This window comes from Mustela erminea, chromosome 12 (genome assembly GCF_009829155.1).
Source record: "Mustela erminea isolate mMusErm1 chromosome 12, mMusErm1.Pri, whole genome shotgun sequence".
Lineage (NCBI taxonomy): Eukaryota > Metazoa > Chordata > Mammalia > Carnivora > Mustelidae > Mustela > Mustela erminea.
In genome coordinates, this window is record NC_045625.1 from 49,363,081 (window position 1) to 49,390,122 (window position 27,042).

General features: G+C 37.0%; 1 protein-coding gene across 2 annotated transcripts in view; it reads right to left on the reverse strand.

The window, feature by feature from the left end:
- DENND4C (DENN domain containing 4C) overlaps positions 1–27,042 on the reverse strand; it is a 140,944-nt gene that overhangs the window by 57,081 nt on the left and 56,821 nt on the right. For both annotated transcript variants that reach the window (XM_032308921.1, XM_032308920.1), the window contains exons 6-12: positions 20,652–20,890; positions 18,616–18,682; positions 17,487–17,545; positions 16,310–16,454; positions 12,881–13,056; positions 6,395–6,495; positions 5,847–6,065 (exon numbers count right to left, since the gene is read on the reverse strand). In XM_032308921.1, coding sequence (XP_032164812.1) covers positions 5,847–6,065; positions 6,395–6,495; positions 12,881–13,056; positions 16,310–16,454; positions 17,487–17,545; positions 18,616–18,682; positions 20,652–20,890 — 1,006 coding nt within the window. The remainder of the gene's footprint in view (positions 1–5,846; positions 6,066–6,394; positions 6,496–12,880; positions 13,057–16,309; positions 16,455–17,486; positions 17,546–18,615; positions 18,683–20,651; positions 20,891–27,042) is intronic.

The following is a 27,042-nucleotide window of genomic DNA, read 5'->3' on the forward strand; positions in this document are numbered from 1 at the left end:
GAGATCACAAGTAGGCAGAGAGGCAGGCAAAGAGAGAGGAGGAAGCAGGCTCCCTGCTGAGCAGAAAGCCCAATGCGAGGCTCCATCCCAGGACCCTGGGATCATGACCGGAGCCGAAGACAGAGGCTTTAACCCACTGAGCCACCCAGGCGCCCCTATTTCCAATTTTTTAATTCTCTCCTATCATGTTCTCTCTCCCATCTGTAATGATCACACCTTATAGGCAGAGAAAATGAAAATCATTAAGAGAATTGCCACCATTATCTCACTACAAAAATCTATGGCTTTCCACAGCTATCAGTTACTCCTTCCCTCTTTCTACAACGGCTGTGTCCCTCTTCTCTAAGGCCAGGCCCACCATATGAGCCTGGGATTCCAGCCCTTTCAGTGTTCTCTGGACAATTTTCCATCTCAAGTCTCTCATTTTAAAAAACTTTCCTTAAAAAAATAATCAGATCCTTCCCCTTTCTGCTATTTCCCTTCTCAATAAATGGCATGGCCATCCATCCACTTGGTTGACAGACAAAAATTACGAAGTTGCTCTTGACATCCCCATCTTATATCCCATATTCAATCTACCTCCTAAAAAACATCACTCTTCTACTCATACTACTATTAATTAAACCAGGTCACTTCCATAAGCACTAGGACCAATGCGATAACCAACTAAGTAGCAGATCCATACTTTGGATGCCTCCAATTCAATCTCTGCAAAGAAGGCGAAGAAAAAAATGTTTTATTACTTCATCTTTTAAAAATGCAAACCTGGGGATGCCTGGGTGGCTCAGTAGTTTAACCTTCTGCCTTCAGCTCAGGTTGTGATCTCAGAGTCCTGGGATCGAGCCCCATAGCAGGCTCTCTGCTCAGCGGGGGGCCTGCTTCCTCCTCTCTCTCTGCCTGCTGCTCTGCCTACTTGTGATCGCTCCCTCTCTATGTCAAATAAATAAATAAAATCTTTAAAAAAAAAAAAATGTAAACCTGGGCTCCTGTGTGGCTCAGTGGGTTAAAGCCTCTGCCTTCGGCTCAGGTCATGATCCCAGGGTCCTGGGATCGAGCCCCGCATCAGGCTGTCTCCTTGGAGGGAGCCTGCTAACTCCTCTCTCTGCCTGCCTCTCTGTCGAATAAATAAATAAAATCTTCAAAAAATTTAAAAAAATAAAATAAAAATGAAAATCTGATCCTATTACCTACTTAAAGATACTTCACTGGGGCGCCTGGGTGGCTCAGTGGATTAAGCTGCTGCCTTCGGCTCAGGTCATGATCCCAGGGTCCTGGGATCAAGTCCCGCATCGGGCTCTCTGCTCAGCAGGGAGCCTGCTTCCCTCTCTCTCTCTCTGCCTGCCTCTCTGTCTACTGTGACCTCTCTCTGTCAAATAAATAAATAAAACCTTAAAAAAAAAATTCTTTAAAAAAAAAAAAAGATACTTCACTGGCTTCCAATTACTCTTAAAGACAGAAAGCTTTCACTGGTCCTAAAAGATCCTACGTTTTGGCTCATATCCACCATTTTCAAGCATGGTTTTTGAGCCACTTTTCCCTCCAGCCTTTCTTTGGTGCACAAGCTGCAGTCTTCACTCCATCCCCTTGAGATACTAATTAGTTGAGAAATGCTTAAGTAAAATAGAAATAAATTATTCTTCACAAGTAGTAACAAAAAGTCCTTTTTCTTCTCCTAGTGGATCCAGGCGATGATAAGCAAAGGCTAATAAAATAATTTAATGGGGGCGCCTGGGTGGCTCAGTGGGTTAAAGCCTCTGCCTTCAGCTCAGGTCATGATCTCAGGGTCCTGGGATCGAGCTCCGCATCGGGCTCTCTGCTCAGCTGGGAGCCTGCTTCCTCCTCTCTCTCTGCCTGCCTCTCTGCCTACTTATGATTTCTGTCTGTCAAATAAATAAATAAATAAAATCTTAAAAAAAAAGAATTTAATGAAAGACTGATGTCGGGTGGGGGGCACGTGGGTGGCTCAGTTGCTAAGTGCCTGCCTCAGGCTCGGGTCATGATCCCAGGGGTCTGGGATCAAGCCCCATGTCGGGCTCCCTGCTTGGTAGGAAACCTGTGCTCCCTCTCCCACTCCCCCTGCTTGTGTTCCTTCTCTCGCTGTGTCTCTGTCAAAAAAATAAATAAAATCTTTAAAAAAAGAAAAGAAAAGAAAAGAAAAGAAAGGCTGTTGGGGAGCTATAATGCATGAAATGAGGCTGACAACACTTAAAACACACTGTCAATCCTAGGAGCACTAAAAACAGGACAGCCAGACATGCATGTGGGTTGCAACTGGAAGTAGTAAGCACCATGTGTTTTGAATATTGGCACTACTTGCCAAGAAAACGGAATCTGAATCTAATCAAGCTCTAGAGCAGTACTACTTAATTCAGTAACCACCACCCACATGTGACAACTGAGCACCTGAAACGTAACTGGTCCAAACTAAGATGTGCTATAAATATAAAACAGGCTGATTTCAAAGCCTTAGTATAAAAAAAATGTAAAATATTTCATTAAAATTTTATTTTTTAAAAGGTTTTATTTACTCTTCAGAAAGAGAGAGAAAGGGCATAAGCAGGTGGGAGCAGCAAAGGGAGAAGCAGGTTCTCTGCTGAGCAAGGAGCCTAATGTAGGACTTGATCCCAGGACCCTGGGATCATGACCTGAACTGAGCCACCCAGATGTCTCTTTTATTTTTTTCATTAAAATTTCAAAAATGTAATTACATTCTGAAATACCATTTGGGATATTTTAAGTTACAAAAATATACTATGAAAATTAATTTTCCTTATTGCTTTTTTAAAAATTATAGCTACTAGAAAATTTTAAATTATATGTATGGCTTACATTACATTTCTATTGGACAATGTGTTCTTAATCCACCCACAAGTTTACAGGAAATACAAGTAATGGAAGAAACATTATACAGTGCCAGAGGGACACGATCAGCCAAAAGCACATACCATACATATCTAGGAAATTCTAAAGGATAATTCAAAGTTTATGGGTGAAATGATGTCATATATGGGGAAAAAAAGGGAAGAAGGATGAAACAAAAATGGCAAAATGTTGATTGCTACTGCTGCTGAAGTTGGAAGGTGCTACATGAGAGTACATTATTCTATTTCCATACATGTTGCAAAAGTCCCCCTGATAAAAAGTTAATCCAAAACCCACAAGTAATTCCTATGCATTTTTCAGGCCCAAGTTCATTTGGTACTTCTTCAGGGAACCTTTCCCTGACCTAGCACTCTCAAAGGAATAGCCAATGTTCCTTTACAATACAATTAGTAAAATGTAATTAGTATTTCCGTTACTGTCTAATTATCTATAGCCCTCACTACTCTAAATACTATTCTGTTAACAACAAAAATCTTAGGCCTAAGATACTAATGCAATATCTTTCTAAATTCCATTAGTAATGCCACTCTCCCCCAGAGAGAGGGAGGGGGAGAGAGAGAAAGAATATGTATGAATTAGTGACCTACTACTGCCTATTAGGAAACCTGTATTTTAAGTCTGGCACTTAAGACTACCCATTATCTGACCCCTAATCTTATTTTCAGCCTTGTATTTCACAACACCACTAAAACTCCTCACGTTGGTCAAACTGTACATAACATGCTGTCATGGGCTGAACCCCATAATACTGTCCCCCCAAAATTCTTTTTTTTTTAAGATTTTATTTATTTATTTGATAGAGATTACAAGCAGGCGGAGAGGTAGGAAGAGAGAGAGAGGAAGGGAAGCAGCTCCCCGCCAAGCAGAGAGCTGGACACGGGGCTCAATCCCAAGACCCCGGGATCATGACCTGAGCTGGAGGCAGTGGCTTTAACCCACTGAGCCACCGAGGTGTCCCACCCCCCAAAATTCTTATGCTGAAGTCCTAACTCTTGGTATTTTAGAATTTACTGTATTTGCAGATAAGATCTTTAAAGAAGTAATTAAGTCAAAATGAAGTAATTAGGATGGGCTCTAATCCAATGATTAATGTTTATAAGTGAAATCTGGGGGAACCTCAGTGGCTCAGTCAGTTAAGCAACCAACTTTTACTTCATCTCTTACTTCATCTTACTTCACCCTCTTACATGATCTCAGAATCATGGGACTGAGCCCCACGATGGGCTCTGCACTCAGCACGGAGTCTATTTGAGATTCTCTCCCTCCCTCTGCCCCTCCCCACATCCCTCTACACTCTCCCTCTCTTTCTCTAATGAATAAATAAATCTTTAAAAAAATAATAAAATAAAAGTAGAAATCTGGATACAGATTCACCCAGAAGGAAGACCACGTGAAGACACAGGAAGAAGACAGCTATCTTTACAAACCAAGGAGAGAAGCCTCAGTGGAAACCAGTCCTGCCAACATGTTGACCTTGGACTTTAGCTTCTAGAATTGCAAGAAAATAAATTTCTGTTCTTTAAGCCACCCAATCTATGGCACTGTGTTACGGCAGCCATGACAAACTAATACACATGCCTTACACATCTGTACTTGAGGTTTCTTCCATTCTGTCATTATCACTAGTGGTAACAGCTGTTACCATGAGTACTGTAATTTTACTCGTTGCTTCATATACATCTAATCCTCACAACCATTCATGAAGTAGGTGTCATCCTCATTTTATTCATGAAAAAACAAGACCTCAAAAAGGCTTAATAAATAGCAAAGGAGAAATTCTATTCAGATTTGGCTTTTAATACATATGTTTTTATTTTTTAAAGATTTTATTTACTTATTTGAGAGAGAAGGAGCACAGGAGGGAGGGGCAGAGAGAGAAGCAGACTACCTGCTGAGCAGGTAGCCCAAGACACAGGGCTCAATCCCAGGACACTCAGATCATGACCTGAGCAGAAGGCAGACACTTAACCAACTGAGCAACCCAGGCACCCCTAAAGCATACTGTTTTTTTAGAAAGCCTTTCCTGATAAGCTCCATTTATCTAAATTCTACCCATTTCCTCAAAGTTACACTCTTTTTCCACGAAGTCTTCTGAAATAGTCATTTGGGAAACATGCTCCCTTTTTCTAAATTTGGGAACTTCCCAGTGAATTATTAATTGTGTAAAATCTGTTTTCTTGAGTATCTGTTCCATTTTAGAAAGAATTTTAGATTTATTTTGCATTTAGTATCCCACAGAGCTAGATTTTAACACTTCTTTATAATCCCTATCTAATAACTAGTCAGACTTGGTAAGTGATAACTAAATATTCAAGAGATACATTATCCTGAAGCTGAGATGATAAAAGTCGAAATGATTATGAGAAAAGTGGAGTCTTTTTTAAAGTAAGTAGTGGCTAAAAGTACAGAAATGGAAAATAATTTTCATATGAATATTACTGTATTTGTAAGATTGCTACCACATAGAACAATAGCTGAATTACAACAAAAATCTTGATAATTCCCTAAAATAGCAAACACTCAGAAAGATGAGTATAGTGTTTTCCCCTGAAACAAAGCTATATTTTTCAAAACATCTAAACACTTGTGGCCTTATTCCAAAAACTAACTGTTAGGGAATATTATAAAGCCAAGAATGTATAAATCAAAGAATTATGCAAAACTGAGGAACCATCTAAAAGCAAATTGCCAGGTATGTTCTACTAAGATAACTAGCTATCTAGTAAATACAAGCAACATCTTTGACTTTTCATAATTAAAGATCTCCGCTTTCAGATTTCTCAGGAAAAATTAGAGTATAATGGAATTCTTCATAGAGCTAGATCACAACAACCCAAAATTTCCCTGTATTTTAATATATATTTCTAAGAACTTACATAGTGAATATTTTGGGGGGAGCAATACCAAATAGAAAGTGTTTTTCATTTCAATGAAAAGTTAACTATATTTTCAATGCCACTCACCCTGTCGGTCAAACAATGAATCAACAGCTGTGGCTTTATTTGAAGGAGCCTCTGTGATTGGCCTGAGATATGTTCTATATCCTTTTAAAATAGATGCCATAAAACGCAAAAATGCCTCTTGAATTTCCATCTCAAGCTGTATTGTTTTCTTTTGCCAGGAGAAATCTGCTTCGATTGGAGTCATCTCTATCGCTGAACCTTCTTGAGTCTTTCGGTGAACTGACATATCCAGAGAAGATGGCATTAATATATAATATTAGACAAGTAATGATTAAACAATTAAGAAAATTGTCAAAATAAAACCCGTGACTTCCTGAAATTCCTCTCTTCACTAATATAAAGGGATCACTGGCAGGAACTAATAAGGAGGCTCAAGCAGACAGGACACAAAGAACATACTTAAAAAAATCATCAACCACAATATTAATGTCTTAGTGCTGAAATTTTGTTTTGTAATGAGATTCCTTTTAAGGAGAGCAAAATTATGTTTAAATTTAAGAATTTTCTTATATTCTTTCATTAAAAATATTCCTTTCCTTCACATTTACCTGAAGACAGCTGAGGATACAACTTCTTCAGGGTACTAAGCAGATTTTTGCATGGCTTTTTGGGAAGCTGCTTCCAGTTCATGTTCTTCTTTTCATCTGATCTATTAATAAAAACACAATTAATAAAATCTGTTATAATCTTTTTACTTAGCAAAACTCTTACATCAAACTAAAAATGAAAATGGACAGGCTATTTTTGCTCAAATTACAACTGACATGGACAGTCTGAATAAATGGTTTTCAAGGAAGTTCCCTTTACATCTCAAACAACCTCAATCAAATTTGGTCATCTCATTCTAATGCTCTAACACAGATTTTCAAGGCTGGAGCTATGAATTCAACACCAATCTTGCTTCAAAAGTTACATTTTAGAACTATAATATTTTAAGTGACAAACTTCACTGATACTTCAAACTACCGATTCGACGCAAATCTCAATAAATATCAGAGAGTAATATGTAGAGCAACTATATTTCAAATAGCATTTAAGGAAAAAAACTTGGAAGTTCAAAAGAATACTTCTAAATAATGCATGAGTCAAAATAGTTTAATAGAAATAAGAAATATTTAAAACTCTACAAAGATGGTGTGCCGGGGTGACTCAGTCGGCTGAGTGACTGACTTGGTTTTGGCTCAGGTTGTGACCTCAGGGTCCTGGGATAGAGGCCCACGTCAGGCTCCATAGTCTGTGTGGAGTCTGTTTGAGAGTCTTTCTCCCCCTCTCCTCCTCATGCTCTCTCAATCTTTCTCTTTAAAATAAATAAATAAATATTCTGGGGTGGGGGGAACACCTCTACAAAGATGAAAACCTATGTATTAACCACAGGTCACAGAAAACATTATATACATCATCAAGCCAATATCATTTATGAGCACAAAGCAAACATTTAAAATTTTTTAGAAAATTTAATCTGCTAGGATATGAAGAGTAAGATGATATTTATTTCAGGAATGTAAAGATTATTCACTACTGATTTTATAATGTTATTTACCGCACAGAAAACAAAGGAGAAACAATCAGTTTCATTTCAGAAAGAATTTTAGATTTATTTTGCATTTAGTATCCCAAAGAGCTAGATTTTAACACTTCTTTATAATAGTTGTACAAAAGTATGATATTCAACACCTATTTAAGAGGTTTTTAAAAATCACTATGTAGAAGTAGAAGGAAAGTTCCTTAATTTATTAGTAAGCAATCAAAACCCTAGAGTGGGGCTAGCAAACCTTTTCTCGAAAGGGTCAGATGTTAAGTATTTTATGATTTGAGGATCATACAGCCTCTGTCACAACTTGTCAAATGTAGCATTATAGCATGAAGGTAGCCTCAAAGAATATGTAAATGAATGAGTTTTGTAATTTTATCTACAAAAACAGGCTATGGCCAAATGTCAATTCTTGCTTAAAGCCACAGTCATACTTAATGATAGAGTGCTCAAAGCATTCCCCTTAAAATTAGGAGTACGACAAGATACCAGCTATGACTACACTATTCAATCCTAGCCAGAGAATTAAGGTAAGAATCTAAAAATATATAAGGATTATACATGATGTGATTGTTTATAGCCAGAAAATATAAGAGAATTTACAAAATTGAATTAAGTCACTGTGCAGGCTACCTGAAAACCAAACAGCATTCTATAGTGTAGCAACAAATAGAAAATGTAATTTAAAATATCATTTATTAAAAAATATATATCTTTTATAGTACAATAAAAACCACACAATACTTAGGAATAAGTAAGTCTAGGGCACCTGGGTAGCTCAGTGGGTTAAAGACCTTGCCTTCAGCTCAGGTCATGATCTCAGGGTCCTGGGATCAAGCCCCGAGTTGGGCTCTCTGCTCAGCAGGGAGCCTCTTCCCTCCCACCCTCTCTGCCTACTAGAGATCTCTGTCTGACAAATAAATAAATAAAATCTTTTTAAAAAAAGGAATAAATAAGTCTAACAAAAGATGTTCATGGTCTTTATGGAGAAAATGGCGAAGTTTATTTTTTAAAAATGTAGAAAGATCTACAAAGAAAAATACTATACATGTGGGTAAGAAGACCAAATCAAAAAGAAGTCATTTGCCCCCAAGTTAATCTATAAATTCAATAGATTTCTAATCAAAATCACAGCGTGACTTTGCATGGAACTTAACAATATATCAAAAGTTATACAGAAAAGCAAAGGACTAAATAGAGTCAAAACAATTTTAAAGAACAAGGGAAAAGAAAGGGACCTGTCATCTCACAATACACCTTTTTTTTTAAAAAAAAAAACATTGAGATATAATTCACACACGATTCTCCCATCTGAAACGTGCAACTTGATTTTTTTTTTTGGATATTCACAGGGCTGTTTAACAATCCACAATTTTAGAATATGTCCATCACCTCAAAAAAGAAACCCTGCACCCCCCACCTCAGTCATTAACTTCCAATTCTCTCATCTTCCTATTCCTCACTAATCTACTTTCTCTGTCTACAGATCTGCCTTGGACATTTAGTATAAATGAGATAATCTAAGCTCTTAGCACAGTGATTTCAAGGTTCATTCATGTTTTAGACAACCTAATTTTTTTAAAAGACTTTATTTATTTGACGGAGGGAGAGCGCATGCTCCAGTACTGGAAGTGGAAGGCAGAGGGAGAGGGAGAAGCAGGCTTCCCGCTGAGCAGGGAGTGCAACGCGGGGGCTCAATCCCAAGAGTCTGAGATCATGACCTGAGCTGAAGGCAGAGGCTTAACGGACTGAGCCACCCAGGCGTCCCTTAGACAACCTGACTTAAAAGCCAGTAAGACAGTATTATACTAGCAAGAGGCTAAAACAGACCAAAGGAACAGAATAATAAGCATATTATAAATATAAAATTGATTTGCAAATTAATATATAATAAAGAATTGTAAAATATAAAATATGTATAAATATAAAAATTTATATGCAACAGTGCTGACACTAAAGACCACTGGGAAGAGATAAACTGGTTACCCAATATACAGTGCTATGTGAGAATTACTGGGTGGCTCAGTTGGTTAAGCAGCTGCCTCAGCTCAGGTCATCATCCCAGCGTCATGGGATCAAGTCCCACATCCGGCTCCTTGCTCCGCAGGGAGCCTGCTTCTCCCTCTGACTCTGCCTGCCACTCTGTCTGCTGTGCTCGCTCTCGCTCGCTCTCTCTCTGACAAATAAATAAATAAAATCTTTAAAAAAAATTTAAAAAAAAAAAGAAAAATGAAATTGTACGTCTATGTTATACCATACAGTAATATTAAGTTCAACTGAATTAAGGCCCTAAGTGAGAAAGGCAAAACTTTACAAATTTAAAAATATCCACAATAGGGGTGCCTGGCTGCTCAGCTGGTAAAGCATGTGACTCTTGATCTCAGAGTTGTGAGTTCGAACCCCTGGTGTGGAGTTTACTTAAAATGAAAAACAAAAAAGAAAGAAAAAGAACATCCAGAGAAATATTTCATGACCTCAAGGCAGAGGATTTCATATACAATTAATAAGAAGACATTGATGGGCGCCTGGGTGGCTCAGTGGGTTAAGCCGCTGCCTTCGGCTCAGGTCATGATCTCAGGGTCCTGGGATCGAGTCCCACATCGGGCTCTCTGCTCAGCAGGGGGCCTGCTTCCCTTCCTCTCTCTCTGCCTGCCTCTCTGCCTACTTGTGATCTCGCTCTGTCAAATAAATAAATAAAATCTTAAAAAAAAAAAAATAAGAAGACATTGATAAATTTGATCAACTAAAATAAGCTTCTGTTCATCAAAACACACAACAGAATGTAAATACAAGTCACAGTGTGGGAGAAGCTATTTGCAAAGCATGTAACAGACCAAGAATTAACCAGATGATATAAAGAACTGATACAAATCAAAAGAAGAAGACTCTAATAGAAAAATGAACAACAACAACAAAAAATACACTAATTCACAGAGAGGAACATCAAAGGGCAAAAAGAAATTAAAATGCCCCATCTGCAGAGTGCCTGGGTGGCTCAGTTGGTTGGGCATGTGCCTTCAGCTCAGGTCATGATCTCAGGGTCCTAGGATTGAGCCCAATACCGTACTCCCTGTTCAGTGGAAAGCCTGCTTCTCCCTCCCCCTCTCCCTCTGCCTTCTGCTCCCCCTACTTGTGCACTTATACACTCTTGGTCAAATAAATAAAATCTTAAAAAAAAAAAAAACCTCTAAAAAAATAAAGTAAAATGCCCCATTTGGTACTAATTAGGGAAATATGAATTAAACGCACAATGAGATCCCATTACCATCAAATTAGCAAAAATTTTAAAGTCTGACCATAACAAGTATTAGCGAAGAACAGAATAAAGAGAATTCCCATTTGCTTCCAACGAGGAGGTAAACTTGGAAGACTAAAATGACATTAGCTATGTCTACAAAGCAACATTAGCTCTTCTACATAAATATTTCAGGGGAATTCCTGCCCACAGACTCAAAAATATGCACAATAATGATCAGAGAAGCCTTGTTCAAAATTACAAAAAACGCAGGTACAACCTAAATATCTAGCAACACTGATAAGCCCTAAAAATGAAATAGAGCTACATGTATCAACACAAATAAACCTCACAAAGAATGCCGAGTAAAAAAGCAAGTCACGGGAAACTATACAAACACAAAATTTTTAAAACATGCAAAACAAAACATCATTTAAACTAATACATGTATAATAAATGTTTCTAAAACACATGGAAACAACATGGAAATGATAACGATAAACCCCCAAATCAAGGTTAACAGTCAACCAGGAGCAAGATATGCTGCAGAAGACTATCCAGGGTTTCAAATTCACTGGCAATATTCTATGCCTTAATTTGTGTGATGGACACATGGGAGCTATTTACATTATTCTTTATAATTCTTGGGTATCTAGAACATTTCATAATTATTTAAGTATAATTGAGTTCAATTATAAAAGAGTTCAAAGTTATTTTAGAAAACAGTTTTTGATAAACAGAATGTTACAGAAGAATCCCCATAATATTATTTTATTCAGAATAGTAATGAAAGTAAGGCAAGTATCTTGAGTTACAGCTCTATAAGTAATCATTTCCAAAAGCACCACAATGTATACAACCTTGAAATAACTGTTTTTCAGGGACAGCAGCTGGAAAATAACAAAATGTGTGCTACAGGAAATATCTGGTGGTTCTTTACTTCACGGCTCTAGGTTGAAGTATACATAGTAAAGAGCTACCATAATTATACAGTTTCAAAAGTAAATGGCAGATCCATTTCAAAAACATTTTAAGTGATAGCAAATGTTTCCTTCCTTCATCTATTCCTTTGGTTCGCTTTGGAGTATTTTGCCAACCTCCTCTACTGTTGTTACCACTGCAGTCTCAGAACAGTTCTCACTCTATTTATTTTCTGCCAATCTCAAACAGTAAAGAATAAAAATACTCCAGGATCTGGAGTTCGGCACCAACACAGGAATTTTCAACACGTACTGCCTTTTCCCACTTTTTTCCCTGGGGGGTGGGCAGGAAGAGATTGGCTCTTGAGCACTGACCCAGAGCTGCTTTTATTAATGTCATACTCTTGTCTCTGAATCCTCAGTTATACCACTGCTATACATTTTATCACCTCCAGTAAATACAAAGTGTGACTGATTTTTAATAAAAATTTCTCTGCAATAAGGGGCACCTGGGTAGCTCAGTCAACTAAGCATCTGCCTTCGGCTCAGGTCATGATCCCAGGGTTCTGGGGTCAAGCCCCATATCCAGTTCCCTGTCTTCTGCTCCCCCCCATCCTTCTCCTCACTCATGCTCTCTCTCTCTCTAATAAATAACTGAAATCTTTTTTAAAATTACTCTGCAATTGTGGCGCCTGGGTGGCTCAGTGGGTTAAGCCGCTGCCTTCGGCTCAGGTCATGATCTCAGGGTCCTGGGATCGAGTCCCGCATCGGGCTCTCTGCTCGGCAGGGAGCCTGCTTCCTCCTCTCTCTCTCTGCCTGCCTCTATGCCTACTTGTGATCTCTCTCTGTCAAATAAATAAGTAAAATCTTTAAAAAAATAAAATAAAATAAAATTACTCTGCAATAAAACAGAGCCCTAAAAAATTCAAATCTTGACAAGTAAGGAAATGGCATAATATCACCCTATATTCTAACTAAATTTAAACAGATGAACTCATTTTTTCATAGCTTATAAATGGATTTTGAATTATACTTAGAAAGCATATCTTCTCTTGAGCTCTGAAAGCAGTGTTTAACCTTCTTTTTCAAATCCATATTCTCTTTAGACAAATATAAATATTTTCTGCCAACTGCCAACATTATTATTAAAATATAAACTAATGTTTAACATGTTCTTTTCCAAACTTTCCAGGATTCTGATAGCTGCCCTCATTGAGAATTACTGTATTAAAGATGAAAACTTACTAAAAATGTCAAAAATAGCATATTTCTAGATGCTTTCAATGAACTGTAAACCACAGATGGGAGAAAATATAAATGGGAGATAATATAAAAAGAATCAACTTACATATACAACATGTTTGTATCCAAGTCAATGCATACAACATCTTGTGGTGGGTCATGAAGATCAAAATACCTCGAGTCAACTCCAACTATAAATGGTAAAGGTGCACTAAGGACTGCCGCCAGAGAAAGAGGACAAAGGGGAATATATGGGCACTGCCACTGAAATGGAAAGATCATCTGGGAAAAATTAAAAATTAAAAAATTAACCAAATTTGAAATCTGCAACATAAAGTATGTAATTAACTAATATTACTCAAAAGGGACCATTAAAAAAGCAGGGAAGTGTAGCTGCTTTTACCTTCCACTTCATTCCAAAAGCTAAAGGACTATAAAATATACTAAGCAATACTATGAAATCTTCAAGCATGACAATTATCACAAGCACAATAAAAACACTAACAGTTCTTTGCATGTTAATTCTTCTAACGCCATATAAAACCCACAGCTACATTTTTTGGAAAAAGTCACAGCAGAGAGAGAGCACTGCCCCCCAAAATTATAAAACAAACTCATGATCTTTAACTCTTATGCATTTCATCCCTCTATTAATTCTCAAAATAACATTTGACTAAAATCCAACTAAGAATTCCAAGGGCTGAAAAAAATTAAAATGATTCTCCTAAAAATATTAATAGTCAACTGAAAATTTCAGTAAAAAATTCCCTAACTGTTCAAATAAACACAAAATGATCCAACTTCAATGAAGCGTGGCATCTTAAAAAATACTAGTCAATACAAAACATACCTCAAGAATCTTTACAAAGCTCTACCTTGTGTCATGTGCTTTTAAAACAAAAAAGACAAGTTCTGATAAATTAAAAAACAGACTATAATTTTAATTATCAGCTAATATGAAAATTCTAATCACCAATAAAATTTTTCCTCTACTATAAAAAATACTTGTTATACTTTATTCATCATCACTCACCCCAAAGAAATGCCTATAGCATTTATTACATCTGCCAGCTATTCCAAACATTTCTTTGGGATGGGATTTTGTCTTCATTTATTTACTTAGCAAATATTTCAGCACTTAGTATGAGCCAAGCACTGTTCTAGATGGGGCTATAACAGTGAATAAAATAAAGATCGCTGCTCTCCTGAGGTTTATAGTTCAGCAAAAGTCAGCAAAGTTTTATGTAAAAGAAAGACAGAAAATATTTTAGGCCTTCTGAGCCATACTGTCTCTCACAAATATTTAACTCTGTCTCCATTAATGAAAGCACTCATAGGCAGTATGTAAATAAATGGCCTATGTTCCAGTAAAACTTCATATACAAAAACGGATGGCAAGCAGGATTTGACCACTGGGCCACAGTTTACCACCACCCGGTCTAGCAGAAAGAGGAGGAAAATTAACAGAGTACACAATAATACATACATCCTATCATGAAGCACTAAGTGCTATGGAAAAAGAAAAAGGAAAGCCAAGCAAAGGAGATGAGAGTTCAGAGTAGGAAACAGGAGAGCAGGCTGTATTATTAAATAGGCAAAACAGGCAGACTTCATTAAGAAAGTGACAACTGAGCCTAAACCTGAAGGAGGTATCTAGGAGAAGAGTGCTTTTGAGAGAAGGAACAGCTACAGCAAAGGCCTTACGGTGTGGGGCCTGCCTAATATGCTTCAGGAGAAGCTTGTGTGCTGGAGCAGAGCAGAGCAAGGCAACAGAGTAGCAGGAATCATCAGAGGACAGGCAGGCAGACAGAGCCACTCCCACAGGACGTTGCAAGGACTTCAGATACCTACAGTGAAAACTATCTTCCATTCAACAAAAGGTACATTACACCTGCAACTATGTAAAAAATTTTAAAAACAAAACTAACAGGAAAATGTGGCACCCTTTGACTTTTACTGCTCAATCAAAAATAGGGTCCTTTTTACAAAACTACCCATTGATTCCATCAATGTTTGTTACGGGCCTCCATTAATTCCGGTGTTCTTTGATACTCAAATCATTCTCCTTCTGAAGAATTTATCCTGTCATCATTCCTTTCCATTTTTTCTTCTTTAAATGGTAAACTGCTAATCTTCCTTTATCAAAGGTTTTGCATGCAATTCAGGCAAGTTCTCCAACAATTGCCAAATCCTCATTTATCAATGGTTTTGCATGCATTTCAGAAGTTCTCCAACATTGGTTACACAAATTTCATGCAATCTTGCATTTTACATGGATTTCCTATTACATAGTACAATTGTTCCACCTGCTCTTGCACTGTATTGCTGAAATCGAGAGACTGGGCCACAAAGATTCTGACCAACGAACATAGGTAAACACTGATGTTTTACAGGAAGGAGTGGAAACTTTCTAAAACTCTTCAATTCATTAACAAATGCACATTCTAATGGAAGTTTGAAAAATTAATACACAACAAAGATCTCTGCTCCCCATAAACTATCTCACACATTGGTTCCTTCAGTTTTTTACTCATAGTAGCATTTCCCCGACCAAATTAAGATCGTGGAAACATACACCAGTTGTTGATTTAACAGGTATTTATTGAGTGCTCACTTACTCCATGCTATTAAGCTGTGATTAGAGCTGAGGACACAAGGATAATAAGGAGATAGGTCTTTATTTCCATAAGAGTTACATTCTTAAAATGGGGAAGGGAAGACAGGAGAGTCAGCTATTTTAAATTAAACATATAATGAAAAATAAAGTTGGAGAAATGGAACATCCGAAATTCTATACAATGATCTATAAAGCCCTACATGATCAGACACCTAATTCCAATGGGAAATCATCAAAAAACAGAGGAAGACTTGATTTAATTTTATCTACATTTTACATAAGAGCTAAGCATTTGTACATTATCCTATTTCACAATCATTTAGAATGTTACAGGCTCGGGGCACCTGGGTGGCTCAGTGGGTTAAAGCCTCTGCCTTCAGCTTGGGTCATGATCCCAGGGTCCTGGGATCGAGCCTCGCATCAGGCTCTCTGCTTGTCAGGGAGCCTGCTTCCCCCTGTCTCTCTGCCTGCCTCTCTGCCTACTTGTGATCTCTGTCAAGTAAATAAATAAAATAGTTAAAAAATAAAAATAAAAAATAGAATGTTACAGGCTCACAATTAATCTGATTAAAAGTTAAAACAGGGAGTAGTATATAATTCATATGTATAATTTCAGGGCAAATGAAACTGGCCAGAGCCTCTTATTTAAAATAGAAAGCTTTATTCATGAGTTTTTGTTATAAAATCGTATAGATTCTCTGAAGTACTCTAACATACGAAAAATCAGAAACTGAAATTTTCTCTCATATAGAAATCATTTTTTTTCTTCTTTATATTACTATTTCCCTTTGCCACTTCTATTATATTTACGTTAAATGTTACCTGGAAATTTCAAAGTTGCTTTCATTGAAGGAAATTTCCCTTTAGAGTAAATACTCTGTCAGTTACTCAGTACTATAAGGAAAATTCTATACTTACGGCTACGACAGCTTCTGCTACTCCAGTCAACACAGCTGGCCTGAGAGAATGCAGCAGAATCTTACTCTCAAGTAAAACAAAGAGCAGCAGGGTCGCACAATTCTCAGGACCCAGATTCATTAACAAGGTGCTAAAGTTGGCTCCACTAAGAGAAAAGAGAAAAAGATGATTGTAAACTACTTTGCTAAAACATGTTAAGATTTGCTTATTAAATTATTTCCTAAATATTACGATTGAGAATCTAGTGCTAATTTCAAGTCCTGATTTAGTTATCACTGAGAAGTAGTAAATGTAATGAAATAATATAACAGAATGATTCAAACTCATCTTTTCGTAACAAAGAGGAGTTTATGAGGGAAGATTTTCCCAAAGAAGCATTTGAGTTGAGCTCAAAGAATGGAATTTAGGGAGAAGCCAACATATGCAGAGGCAGTGAAACAAGAAAAGCTACCATCATTTCCAGGAAATTGAAATACACTTTCTATTACTAAAGCACAGTAAGAAAGGGGCAAGAGATTATGTCAAAATAGAAACAACACAATTTATCTGCATTTTCAAAAGGACACCTGAATGCAGTATGGACAAAGAAATGAAAGAAGAGGAGTACCAACTAAAATGTTAGTAACAAAGCTGTCCAGGCAAGAGATCATGCCACCCTGTACTAGTGATGCAGATGAACAGATCTGAGATATCTGGGGAGGTTAAAATCAGTTTACTCTGAATATTTAGCTATGAACTGGATAGGAGGAGGGGAGAGGAAACGAAAAGGGAGGTATTCCCTACACCCAATCTTGCAACGCTCGTAAGTACTTCATTTTTTTTTTAAAGATTTTATTTATTTATTTGACAGAGAGAAATCACAAGTAGACAGAGAGGCAGGCAGAGAGAGAGAGAGGGAAGCAGGCTCCCCACTGAGCAGAGAGCCCGATGCGGGACTTGATCTCAGGACCCTGAGATCATGACCTGAGCGGAAGGCAGAGGCTTAACCCACTGAGCCACCCAGGCACCCATTTTTAAAGGGTGGATGGCCACCACCCATCTAGCTATCACAGACAGACACATTAAGGCTACGCTTATGTAAAAAAAATACTTAACTTTATTATTATAGCTCTTAAAATATTTTAAAGCATTCTTCTCCCAAGTGAATGGATATATCATTTTAGATACTACTGATTACCTTAGTGGTAAAGGTGTAGAAACTGGCTGTGATAATATTAACGCATCATGGACTGAAAGCTTCAAAAAAAAAAAAAAAAGATGAATTAATCAAGCCAGTTTTGAAACCTAAATATTTATATCAAGGGTAACACTGAAAGTACTTTAATATGCAGACTGACATAGTTTTAGAAATATACTAAGATATAAAATGATAGCTGTATTTACTCAAAGGTATTATATTAGTTCTTTTAAATTAAATTGTTAATTCAACTTAATTTTGATTTAGTTAACTGTTTAAGACAGTTATTTTAAAATTATGAAATAACTGCTTTTTAACAGCTTCAAGTTTATTTACTCTATAGACTGGTAGGCATTTGGCAATTGATTACTATACATTAAAACCTGCTGAAGTACATAACTGAACTGAAGTACATTCAAGATTAACAACATTTGCCTTAATGCCACCATATTACATATAATGTTGATAACATCTTAGAAAACAATTTTTAAACAGCTTGCCTCTATAGATCAGTACCACTCAAAGCACCAGTCTGCAAACTGTTATTGGTCCAGGAAATGATTGCATATAACTGGAGAGCAAGCCATTCAGGAACTCTAATGGCAACACTGCTCCCACCCCCAAGTACGTGATGAGAGGGCCCCTCTCTTTGGACAGGGGACAGACATGTTCATGTCTACACTGCTCACATGCTAAGGTGCACATTTCACAAGCTGTAAACTTATATGTCTGCTACTGATTGGAAATAAAAAGAAACTGGTTCTTTAACACATAAATGTTTGAAGACTACTATTATAGATTATTTCACTTTTTCCCTCCAACCGCATATCATTTCATATTTATTAGCTGCTCTGACTTAAAAACATGCCCATAACACAATTCTGGGTTTTACATTACTAAAATCAGCTACATAAAAGCCACGCACAGACCAAAGATGATAATGTCATAAATCAAAGACTATATTTCTTCCAATTCTGTACACCCAAATAAAAGGTAAAATATAAGAAATTCAAAGACTTTATGAACACATATTGCTCCACTTCAAACTCAAAGGGCCACAGAAACCACTATGCAATGACTAGAGTGAAGATATGCAGAGCTTCCCTCAAACACATTTGGTTTGGATTACCTGTACGAGGATTCTTGGTCTTTGTGGTGAGGGAAAAGGGATGTTTTGCATGAAGTGTGAAATGTGCCTAGAAAAAAAATTAAAATACAGATCATAATTACTTTTCTAAAATGTTTCACAGATTTCAACAAATATCTTATTTATTTATTTATTTATTTATTTATTTATTTATATCATTCCAGATCTGGCAAAACCACTTACCTAAAGTTTATTTTAAATGTATTCATCCCACTAAACTTCTGAAATGCACAATGTATTTCCTGATTAAAAGTCTTTATTAATATACCCTAATACTGTCAGGAAAATAAAAATAAGACAAATATAGTTTTCATGAAAGAAGCTAATTTTTATTGTCTGGTTACGAGTGCTGGTATGGGGAGCAACTAACTGTACTACAATAAATTAAAACTAATACTGAATTTAATTCCAGTAATTAGGGGTGCCTGAGTGGTCCAGTTAATAAGCATCTGCCTTTGGCTCAGGTCCATGATCCGAGGGTTCTGGAATCGACCCTGCTTCAGGCTCCCTGCTCAGTGTGAAGCCTGCTTCTCCCTCTTCCTCTCCCTGGTTTGTGTTCCCTCTCTCACTGCCACTCTGTTAAATAAAAAAACTATAATCCAAATAATTAATTAAATATTAATTCAATCAATAGTTATTTTCTCATAACTTTGAGCAGACCACTTACCCTATTTCTCCACCTACAAAGAATGCTTCTTAAGTTTCCCCAAAGTTTTGAGCTCTCAAGAGCCACTAACATGCAAAATATTATTTCATCTGAGAAAAAAATATTGATCACATATACTGATTTTATTTCCTCAAACTATTCATAGAACCTTAATTTTTCAAAAGATTGCTAATTTGTCCCTAACATTAAGTTTTACTTCAAACAATTTTAAGCTAATTTGAAAGCTCAAAGTTAAATCTAGAACTATGAACTACTAATAAGGCATCCCAAAAGCACAACATGAAAGTCCAATAACTGCCCCTCCCTTTCCACTAACTAGTATGCTTTGCTGACATTCTTTCTCCTATAATGTGAAATTTCTGAAACTGTATGAAAAATCTGTTTATGCATACTGTATTTCCATAAAGCTCTTGACACCTTGTTTGTCTGGAGGATAAATAAATCATTAATTATAATAAACAAAAATCAGTGAAGTCAGAAAACATGGTTTTTTTTAAAGTAAGCTCTGCACCCAACATGGGGGCTTAAACCCATGACCCCAAGATCAAAAGTCAGATGCTCCACCAACTAAGCCAGAGGATCATGGGGGAATAGAGGGAAAAATAAAACAAGAGGAAATCAGAGAGGGAAACAAATCAAAAGAGACTCTTAATCACAACTGAGGGTTGTTGGAGGGGAGGGGGTTAGGGGATGGAATGACTAGGGACATTAAGGAGGGCTCGTGATGCAGTGAGCACTGGGTATTATAAGACTAATGAATCACTCAACTCTACCTCAGAAACTAACAATACACTTTATGTTAACTGAACTTAAATTTTAAAATAGATAAAAAAAAAAAATTAAAGGCAGCAGCTCCACATATATTTTTCTTGCTTACAGAAGATTTCCACGGCAAAGGGAATTACAAACAGAATGAACATTAGGACCTCTCAATGCTAAAACTCAAACCTCACTTTTAGCATCAATTAACTCACCCTTATTAATTTCTACATCAGTTTAGAGATGCTTTATAGTTAGAACCAGGAATGTCTACTTGCATGATTCAGGTGTTTATGTGTGTAATAGCTATGTTTCTCTTGGTTATCAAGAGAATCAATAGGAAGGACACACACACTGTATAACAAGTTCCTTCTTCAGCTGAATTTCCACAAGATTATTATTTGATCATCCTAACTACCACTCCTCAACTTTAAAACCCATGATTCAAGTGAGGAAGGGAACAAGTAAAACAGTAAGGTGACTGTGATTTTTCTTCCCTTTAAACTTTTCTGCTTAAAGTCGGGTAAACAATGAAATGTATACATATACAACCCATTTTCCCACCAGACATCTTTCTAATCATTATACCTACTTTTCAATAGGAAGAGGGTGTGGTCCAGACACAGAAAGTTTGTAGATAAACATGAGAAATTTTCTAAAAGCTTCAAAAAAAGGCCAGTGTGAGAGTAAACAAATGCATTTGTTTGAATTGATGGATTTGGAGACCGCTTTTCTCTCCACAGGGGTCAACAAGCCCAGCTGCATAAGCTGTTTCTCCGTCAGAAGTTCCCGAGAATAAGGTTCATAAAACTGGATGGCAGCTCCATAGACCTACAAAGCAACAGAATTCCATTATAAGACTCGAGTTTGTTTTTAAAAATTTGTTTATCTCTCATTACAACAGAACCACTAACTTAGAGTAGATATGACAGAGATGATAAGAAAAAATCTCAAATGCTGCTGGTGGGAACATAAAATGGCACAGCTGCCGTGCAAAACAGTTTGGCAGCTTCTCCAAAATTAAAAAAAAATAATTACCATATGATCCAGCAATTCCACTAGTAAGAATACGTCCAAAAGAATTGAAAGCAGGGACTCAGACACTTGTACACCAGTATTCACAGCAGCATTAGTTACAATAGACAAATGATGAAAACCACCCCAAAGTCCATCAGATGAAGGATAAACAAAATGTGGTATATACATGTGATGAAATGTTATTCATCCTTAAAAGGGACTTAAGTTCTGATAGATACTGCAACATGGATAAACCTTGGGGACACTATACTAAGTGAAATAAGCCAGACACAAAAGGACTTATTCCACTTATATGAGCTACCTAAAATAGGCAAACTCATATAAAGTAAAAGAGAGACTGCCAGGAACCAGGGGCAGAGGTAGGGGAAGTTCCTGTTTAAGGTAATCAAAAAGTTCTGGAGACAAATAAGGATACCTCTCTTTTATAAATCTTAGAACTACTTAGTCTATCTATCTAGATAGACAGATAAATATACACATATACACACACGTATATATGCACACACTATATATATATACGCACAAAAACACGTGTGCTTTTATCACATTAACCCTTTACAAATACAACGCTCCTAGATACAATTATTTCAACGATCTCGAGGTTTTTTTTTTTTTTTTAAGATTTTATTTATTAATGACAGAGAGAGACACAGCAAGGGAGGGAACACAAGCAAGGGGAGAGGCAGAGGGAGACACAGACTCCCCGCAGAGCAGGGAACCCAATATGGGGCTCGTTCCCAGGCTGCTAGGACCATGACCCAAGCTGAAGGCAGACGCTTAACAACTGAGTCACCTAGGTGCCCCTCTCAAGAGATTTTTTTTTTTTTTAAGATTTTCTTTATTTATTTGACAGAGACCACAAGTAGGCAGAGAGGCAGGCAGAGAGAGAGAGAGAGAGGAGGAAGCAGTCTCCCCGCAGAGCAGAGAGCCCGATGCGGGGCTCCTGGGATCATGACCTGAGCTGAAGGCAGAGGCTTTAACCCACTGAGCCACCCAGGCGCCCCGCTCTCAAGAGATTTTTAACACTATGACAAAAGCATCTCAATGAGGCTTTGTTGGTCTCTACCAAAGTAAATTTAGTAATTCTTAAGTGTTTGAAGATCTTAAAATTTTTACGTATAGTTATTGTTTTAGCAGTCCATCGTCCGCTAGTTATTGTTTTAAATGAGAGAACTATAAATAACTCTTAGCTAAAGACTTAACTTAGCTGTAAACAACCAGTTAATATAGTATTGGCCTTCATTGAGTGCGTATTTTACTTATGTTCCAGACATTATGCTGGACACTTAACCTTCATTATCATTAATACGGAGGTTTTAAACTTATACCCTATAGAATGAGGCCAAGGATGTGTTTTACTTGATCCATAAGAGTCAGCACTGGTTATACTTTTCAATAAACTATTTTATCAAATTTCATAAGAGAGCTTTTAATTTTTAAATTTCTACTAAATTCATAGTTTTAATTTTTATATCTTAAAATAATTTCACCATCTTTCTTATTTTAAATTATTATTTGTCATTATTACTGCTTTATGCTTTTTGTTCAATTACTATTACAAATAAAGCATATACTGTCTTTTGGAAAATATATACAGTCTTTTCCCTCGGGATATGCTCAAGAATGTAACTGCCGGGGCACAGAGTTGTTTCTTTTTCTTGCTGGTAATGTGTAAGTTCTTTAATACTCTGGACACAAGACACCGTGTGTGTGTGTGTGTGTGTGTGTGTGTACACATAGATAGTGCATTATTTTCTCCCACCCTGTGGCCTTTTTTTTTTTTGAAGATTTTTACTTTTATCTGTAGAGAGAAAAGAGAAATATGCAGAGGGAGAAGCAGACTCCCTGCTGAGCAAGGAACCTGATGTGGGGCTCCATTCCAGGACCCTGGGATCACGACCTGGGCTGAAGGCAGACACTTAACCAAGTCACCCAGGTGTTCCTGTGGTCTGCTTTTTCATCATCTTAAGGGTATCTCTCTCTCTTTTTTTAAAAGAATTTATTTGAGAGAGAGCATGAGAGAGTACATGCACAAGCCAGGAAGGGGCAAAGGGACAAGTAAATTCGCGGACCCTGAGATCACAACCTGAGCTGAAATCAAATGCTTAATTGAGCTGCTACCCAGGAAACCCTGGTATCTCTAAATAAACAGATTGTTTTTTATTCCAGTGGGGTTCTACTATTCATCTTTTTTCTGTTTTAAGATTTTATTTTTACATATTTGACAGAGAGTGTGCACGCATACACACAAGGGGTGAGGGTGGGCAGAAGCAGGCTCCCTACTGAGCAGGGAGCCCAATGCAGGGCTCCATCCCAGGACCCTGGGATCACCACCCAAGCCAAAGACAGCCACCCAAACCAACTAAGCCACCCAGGTGCCCCTCATCTTTTCTTCTAAGTCTAGTATTTTTTTTTAATCCCAGTATAGTTTATATATAGCGTTACATTAGTTTCAAGTGTACAATACGGTAATTGAGCAGTTCCATGTATCACTCAGTTGCTTATCAAGATAAAAGTGTACCCTTCAGTTCCTTTACCTATTTCAACAATCCTCTCAACTTCCTCCCCTCTGGTAACCATCAGCTTGTTCTCTATAGGTAAGAGTCTAGTTTTTTGGCTTATCTCTTTTTTCCCCTTTGTTCATTTACTTGTTTTGTTTCTTAAATTCCAAATATGAGTGAAATCATATGGTATTTGTCTTTCTCTTAGTTTCATTTAGCATTATGCCACAATGTTGCAAATGGCAGGACTTCATTCTTTTCTGGCTGAACAATATTCCATTGTATATACATACCACTTCTTCTTTATCCATCAACAGACACTTGGACTGCTTCAATAATTTAAATACTGTTGCAATAAACATAGGGATGCACATATCTCTTGTATTTTTAATTTTCTAAGAAACCTCCATACTATCTTCCACACTGACTATACCAGTTTGCATTCCCACCAACAGTGGACAAGGATTCCCTCTTTTCCACTTGCTCACCAACACCTGTTGTTTCTTGGGTTGATTTTACCCCTTCTGACAGGTATGAGGTGATTATTTTATTGTGGTTTTGATTTGCATTTCCCTGAGGATGAGTGACATTGAAAATCTTTTTTTATGTGCCTGTTGGCCATCTGTATATCTTCTTTGGAGAAATGTCTTTTCATGTCTTCTGCCTATTTTTAAATTGGTTTATTATAGGGATTTTTGCTGTTGAGTTGCACAGGTTCTTTGTATATTTTGGATACTAACCCTTTATCAGATATTTCACTTGCAAAATACCTTCACACATTCAGTAGGCTGTCTCTTAGCTCTGTTGCCTGTTTCCTTTGCTGCGCTGAAGATTTTCACTTTGATGTAATTCCAATAGCTTATTTTTGCTTTTGTTTCCCTTGCCTCAAGAGACATATCTAGGGGCGCCTGGGTGGCTCAGTGGGTTAAGCCGCTGCCTTCGGCTCAGGTCATGATCTCAGGGTCCTGGGATCGAGTCCCGCATCGGGCTCTCTGCTCAGCAGGGAGCCTGCTTCCTCCTCTCTCTCTGCCTGCCTCTCTGCCTGCTTGTGATCTCTCTCTGTCAAATAAATAAATAAAATCTTTAAAAAAAAAAAAAAAAAAGAGACATATCTAGAAAGATACTGCCATGGCTTATGTTAGAGAAATTACTGCCTATAATCTCTTCTAGGATTTTTACAGTTTCAGGTCTCAGATTTAGATCCTTAATCCATTTTCAGTTTATTTTTGTGTATGGTTAATAATCTAGTTTCATTCTTTTGCATGTACTTGTCCTGTTTTCCCTATGTCATTTGTTGAAAAGGCTTTTTCCCATTGCATATTCTTGCCTCTTTTGTTGAAAACTAATTGACATAGAATTGAGGGTTTTATTTTTGGACTTTCTATTCTGTTCCATTGTTTTATATGTCTATTTTTGTGTCAGTACCTTACTGTTTTGATTACTACTTTTTTATTATAACATGAAATCTGGAATTGTGATGTCTTCACCTTTGTTTTTTCTTTTCAAGACTCTTTTGGCTATTCAGGGTCTTTTGTGGTTCCATCCAAAATCGAGGTTGGTTTGTTCTAGCTCTCTGAAACATACCATTGGTATTCTGAGAGGAGCTACATTAAATCTGTAGATCATTTGGGGTAGTAAGGATATTTTAACAGTATTTTTTCTTCTAATCCATGAGCATAGGCTATCTTTCCAGTTCTTTGCATCATCTTCACCACCAATCATGCTTATTCCTAAGAATTTTATTATTTTTGGTGCAGGTGCAAACGGGACTGCCTTTTTAAATTTCTCTTTCTGCTGCTTCATTATTAGTGTACAGAAATGCAACAGATTTCTGCACAATGATTTTATATCCTTCAACTTTACTGAATTCTATCATCAGTTCTAGCAGTTTTTTGGTGGACTCTTTAGGGTATTGTATATATAGTATCATGTCATCTGCAAATAATAAAAGTCTTTTACTTTGGGGTACCTGTGTGGCTCAGTGGATTAAAGCCTCTGCCTTCAGCTCAGGTCAAGATCCCGGAGTCCTGGGATCAAGCCCCACATAGGGCTTTCCGCTCCACAGGGAGCCTATTTCCTCCTCTCTCTTTCTGCCTGCCTCTCTGCCTACTTGTGATCTGTCAAGTAAATAAATAAATCTTAAAAAAAAAAGTCTTTACTTCTTCCTTGCTGATCCCTTTCATTTCTTTTTGTTGTACAAGTGCTGTAGCTAGGACTTCCAATACTATGTTAAATAAGTGGTGAGAGTGGACATCCTTGCTCGTTACTGACAGGGGAAAAGCTCTCAGTTTCCCCCCATTTAGGATGATGTTCACCATGGGTTTTTCATATATGGCCTTTATTATGCTAAAGTATGTTCCCTCTAAAGCTACTTTGGTTCAGAGTTTTTATCATGAATGGATGGTTGTACTTTGTTCCTACTGAAATAAGCATATGGTCTTTATCCTTGCTCTTACCGATGTGATTTATTGCATTGATTGACTTGCAAATATTGAACCACCCTTGCATCCCCAGGCTAAATCCCACTTGATTGTGATAAATGATTTTTTTAATGTATTCTTAGATTCAGTTTGTTAATATTTTGTTGAGGATTTCTGCATCTATATTCATCAGAGATACTGGCCTATAGTTCTCTTTTTTTATATTGTCTATCTGGTTTTGGTACTGGCCTCATAGAATGAATTTGGAAATTTTACTTCCTCTTTTACTTTTTGGAAAACTTTGAGAAGACTAGGTATTAATTCTTTAAATGTTTGGCAGAATGAATGTGTGAAACCATTCATTGGTCCTAGACTTTTGTTTGTTGGGAGTTTTTTTTATTACGATTCAGTATCATTGCTAGTAACTGCTCCGTTCAAATTTTCTCTTTCTTCCTGATTCAGCTTTGGGAGGTTCTATGCTTCCAGGAATTTATCTAGGTTTTTATAGACTGGTAAGTCTGTTGGCATATAATTTCATAACATTCCCTTACACACTTAAAATTCTTTGTATTTCTACGGTGTCAGCTGTTTTTTCTTTAATCTGTAATTGTTTGAGTTCTTTTTTTTTTTTTTAAATCAATGAATCCAGCTAAAGTTTTATCAATTTTGTTCATCTTTTCAAAGGATAAGCTTCCAGTTTCATTGATATATATACTGTTTTTTTTTTAAATTCTTAAATCATTTATTTCTGCTCTAATCTTCATCATTTCCTTCCTTTTGCTTCATTATTTCCTTCCTTTTTTTGGTTTTGAATTTTGTTTCTTTCTTCTTTCTCTAGCTCCTTTAGGTATGAGGTTAGGTTGCTTGAGATTTTTCTTGTTTTTTTTAAGATTTTATTTATTTATCAGAGAGAGAGAGAGCACAGGCAGACAAAATGGCAGGCAGAGGCAGAGGAAGAAGCAGACTCCCTGCCGAGCAAGGAGTCCGATGTGGGACTCCATCCCAGGACGCGGGGATCATGACC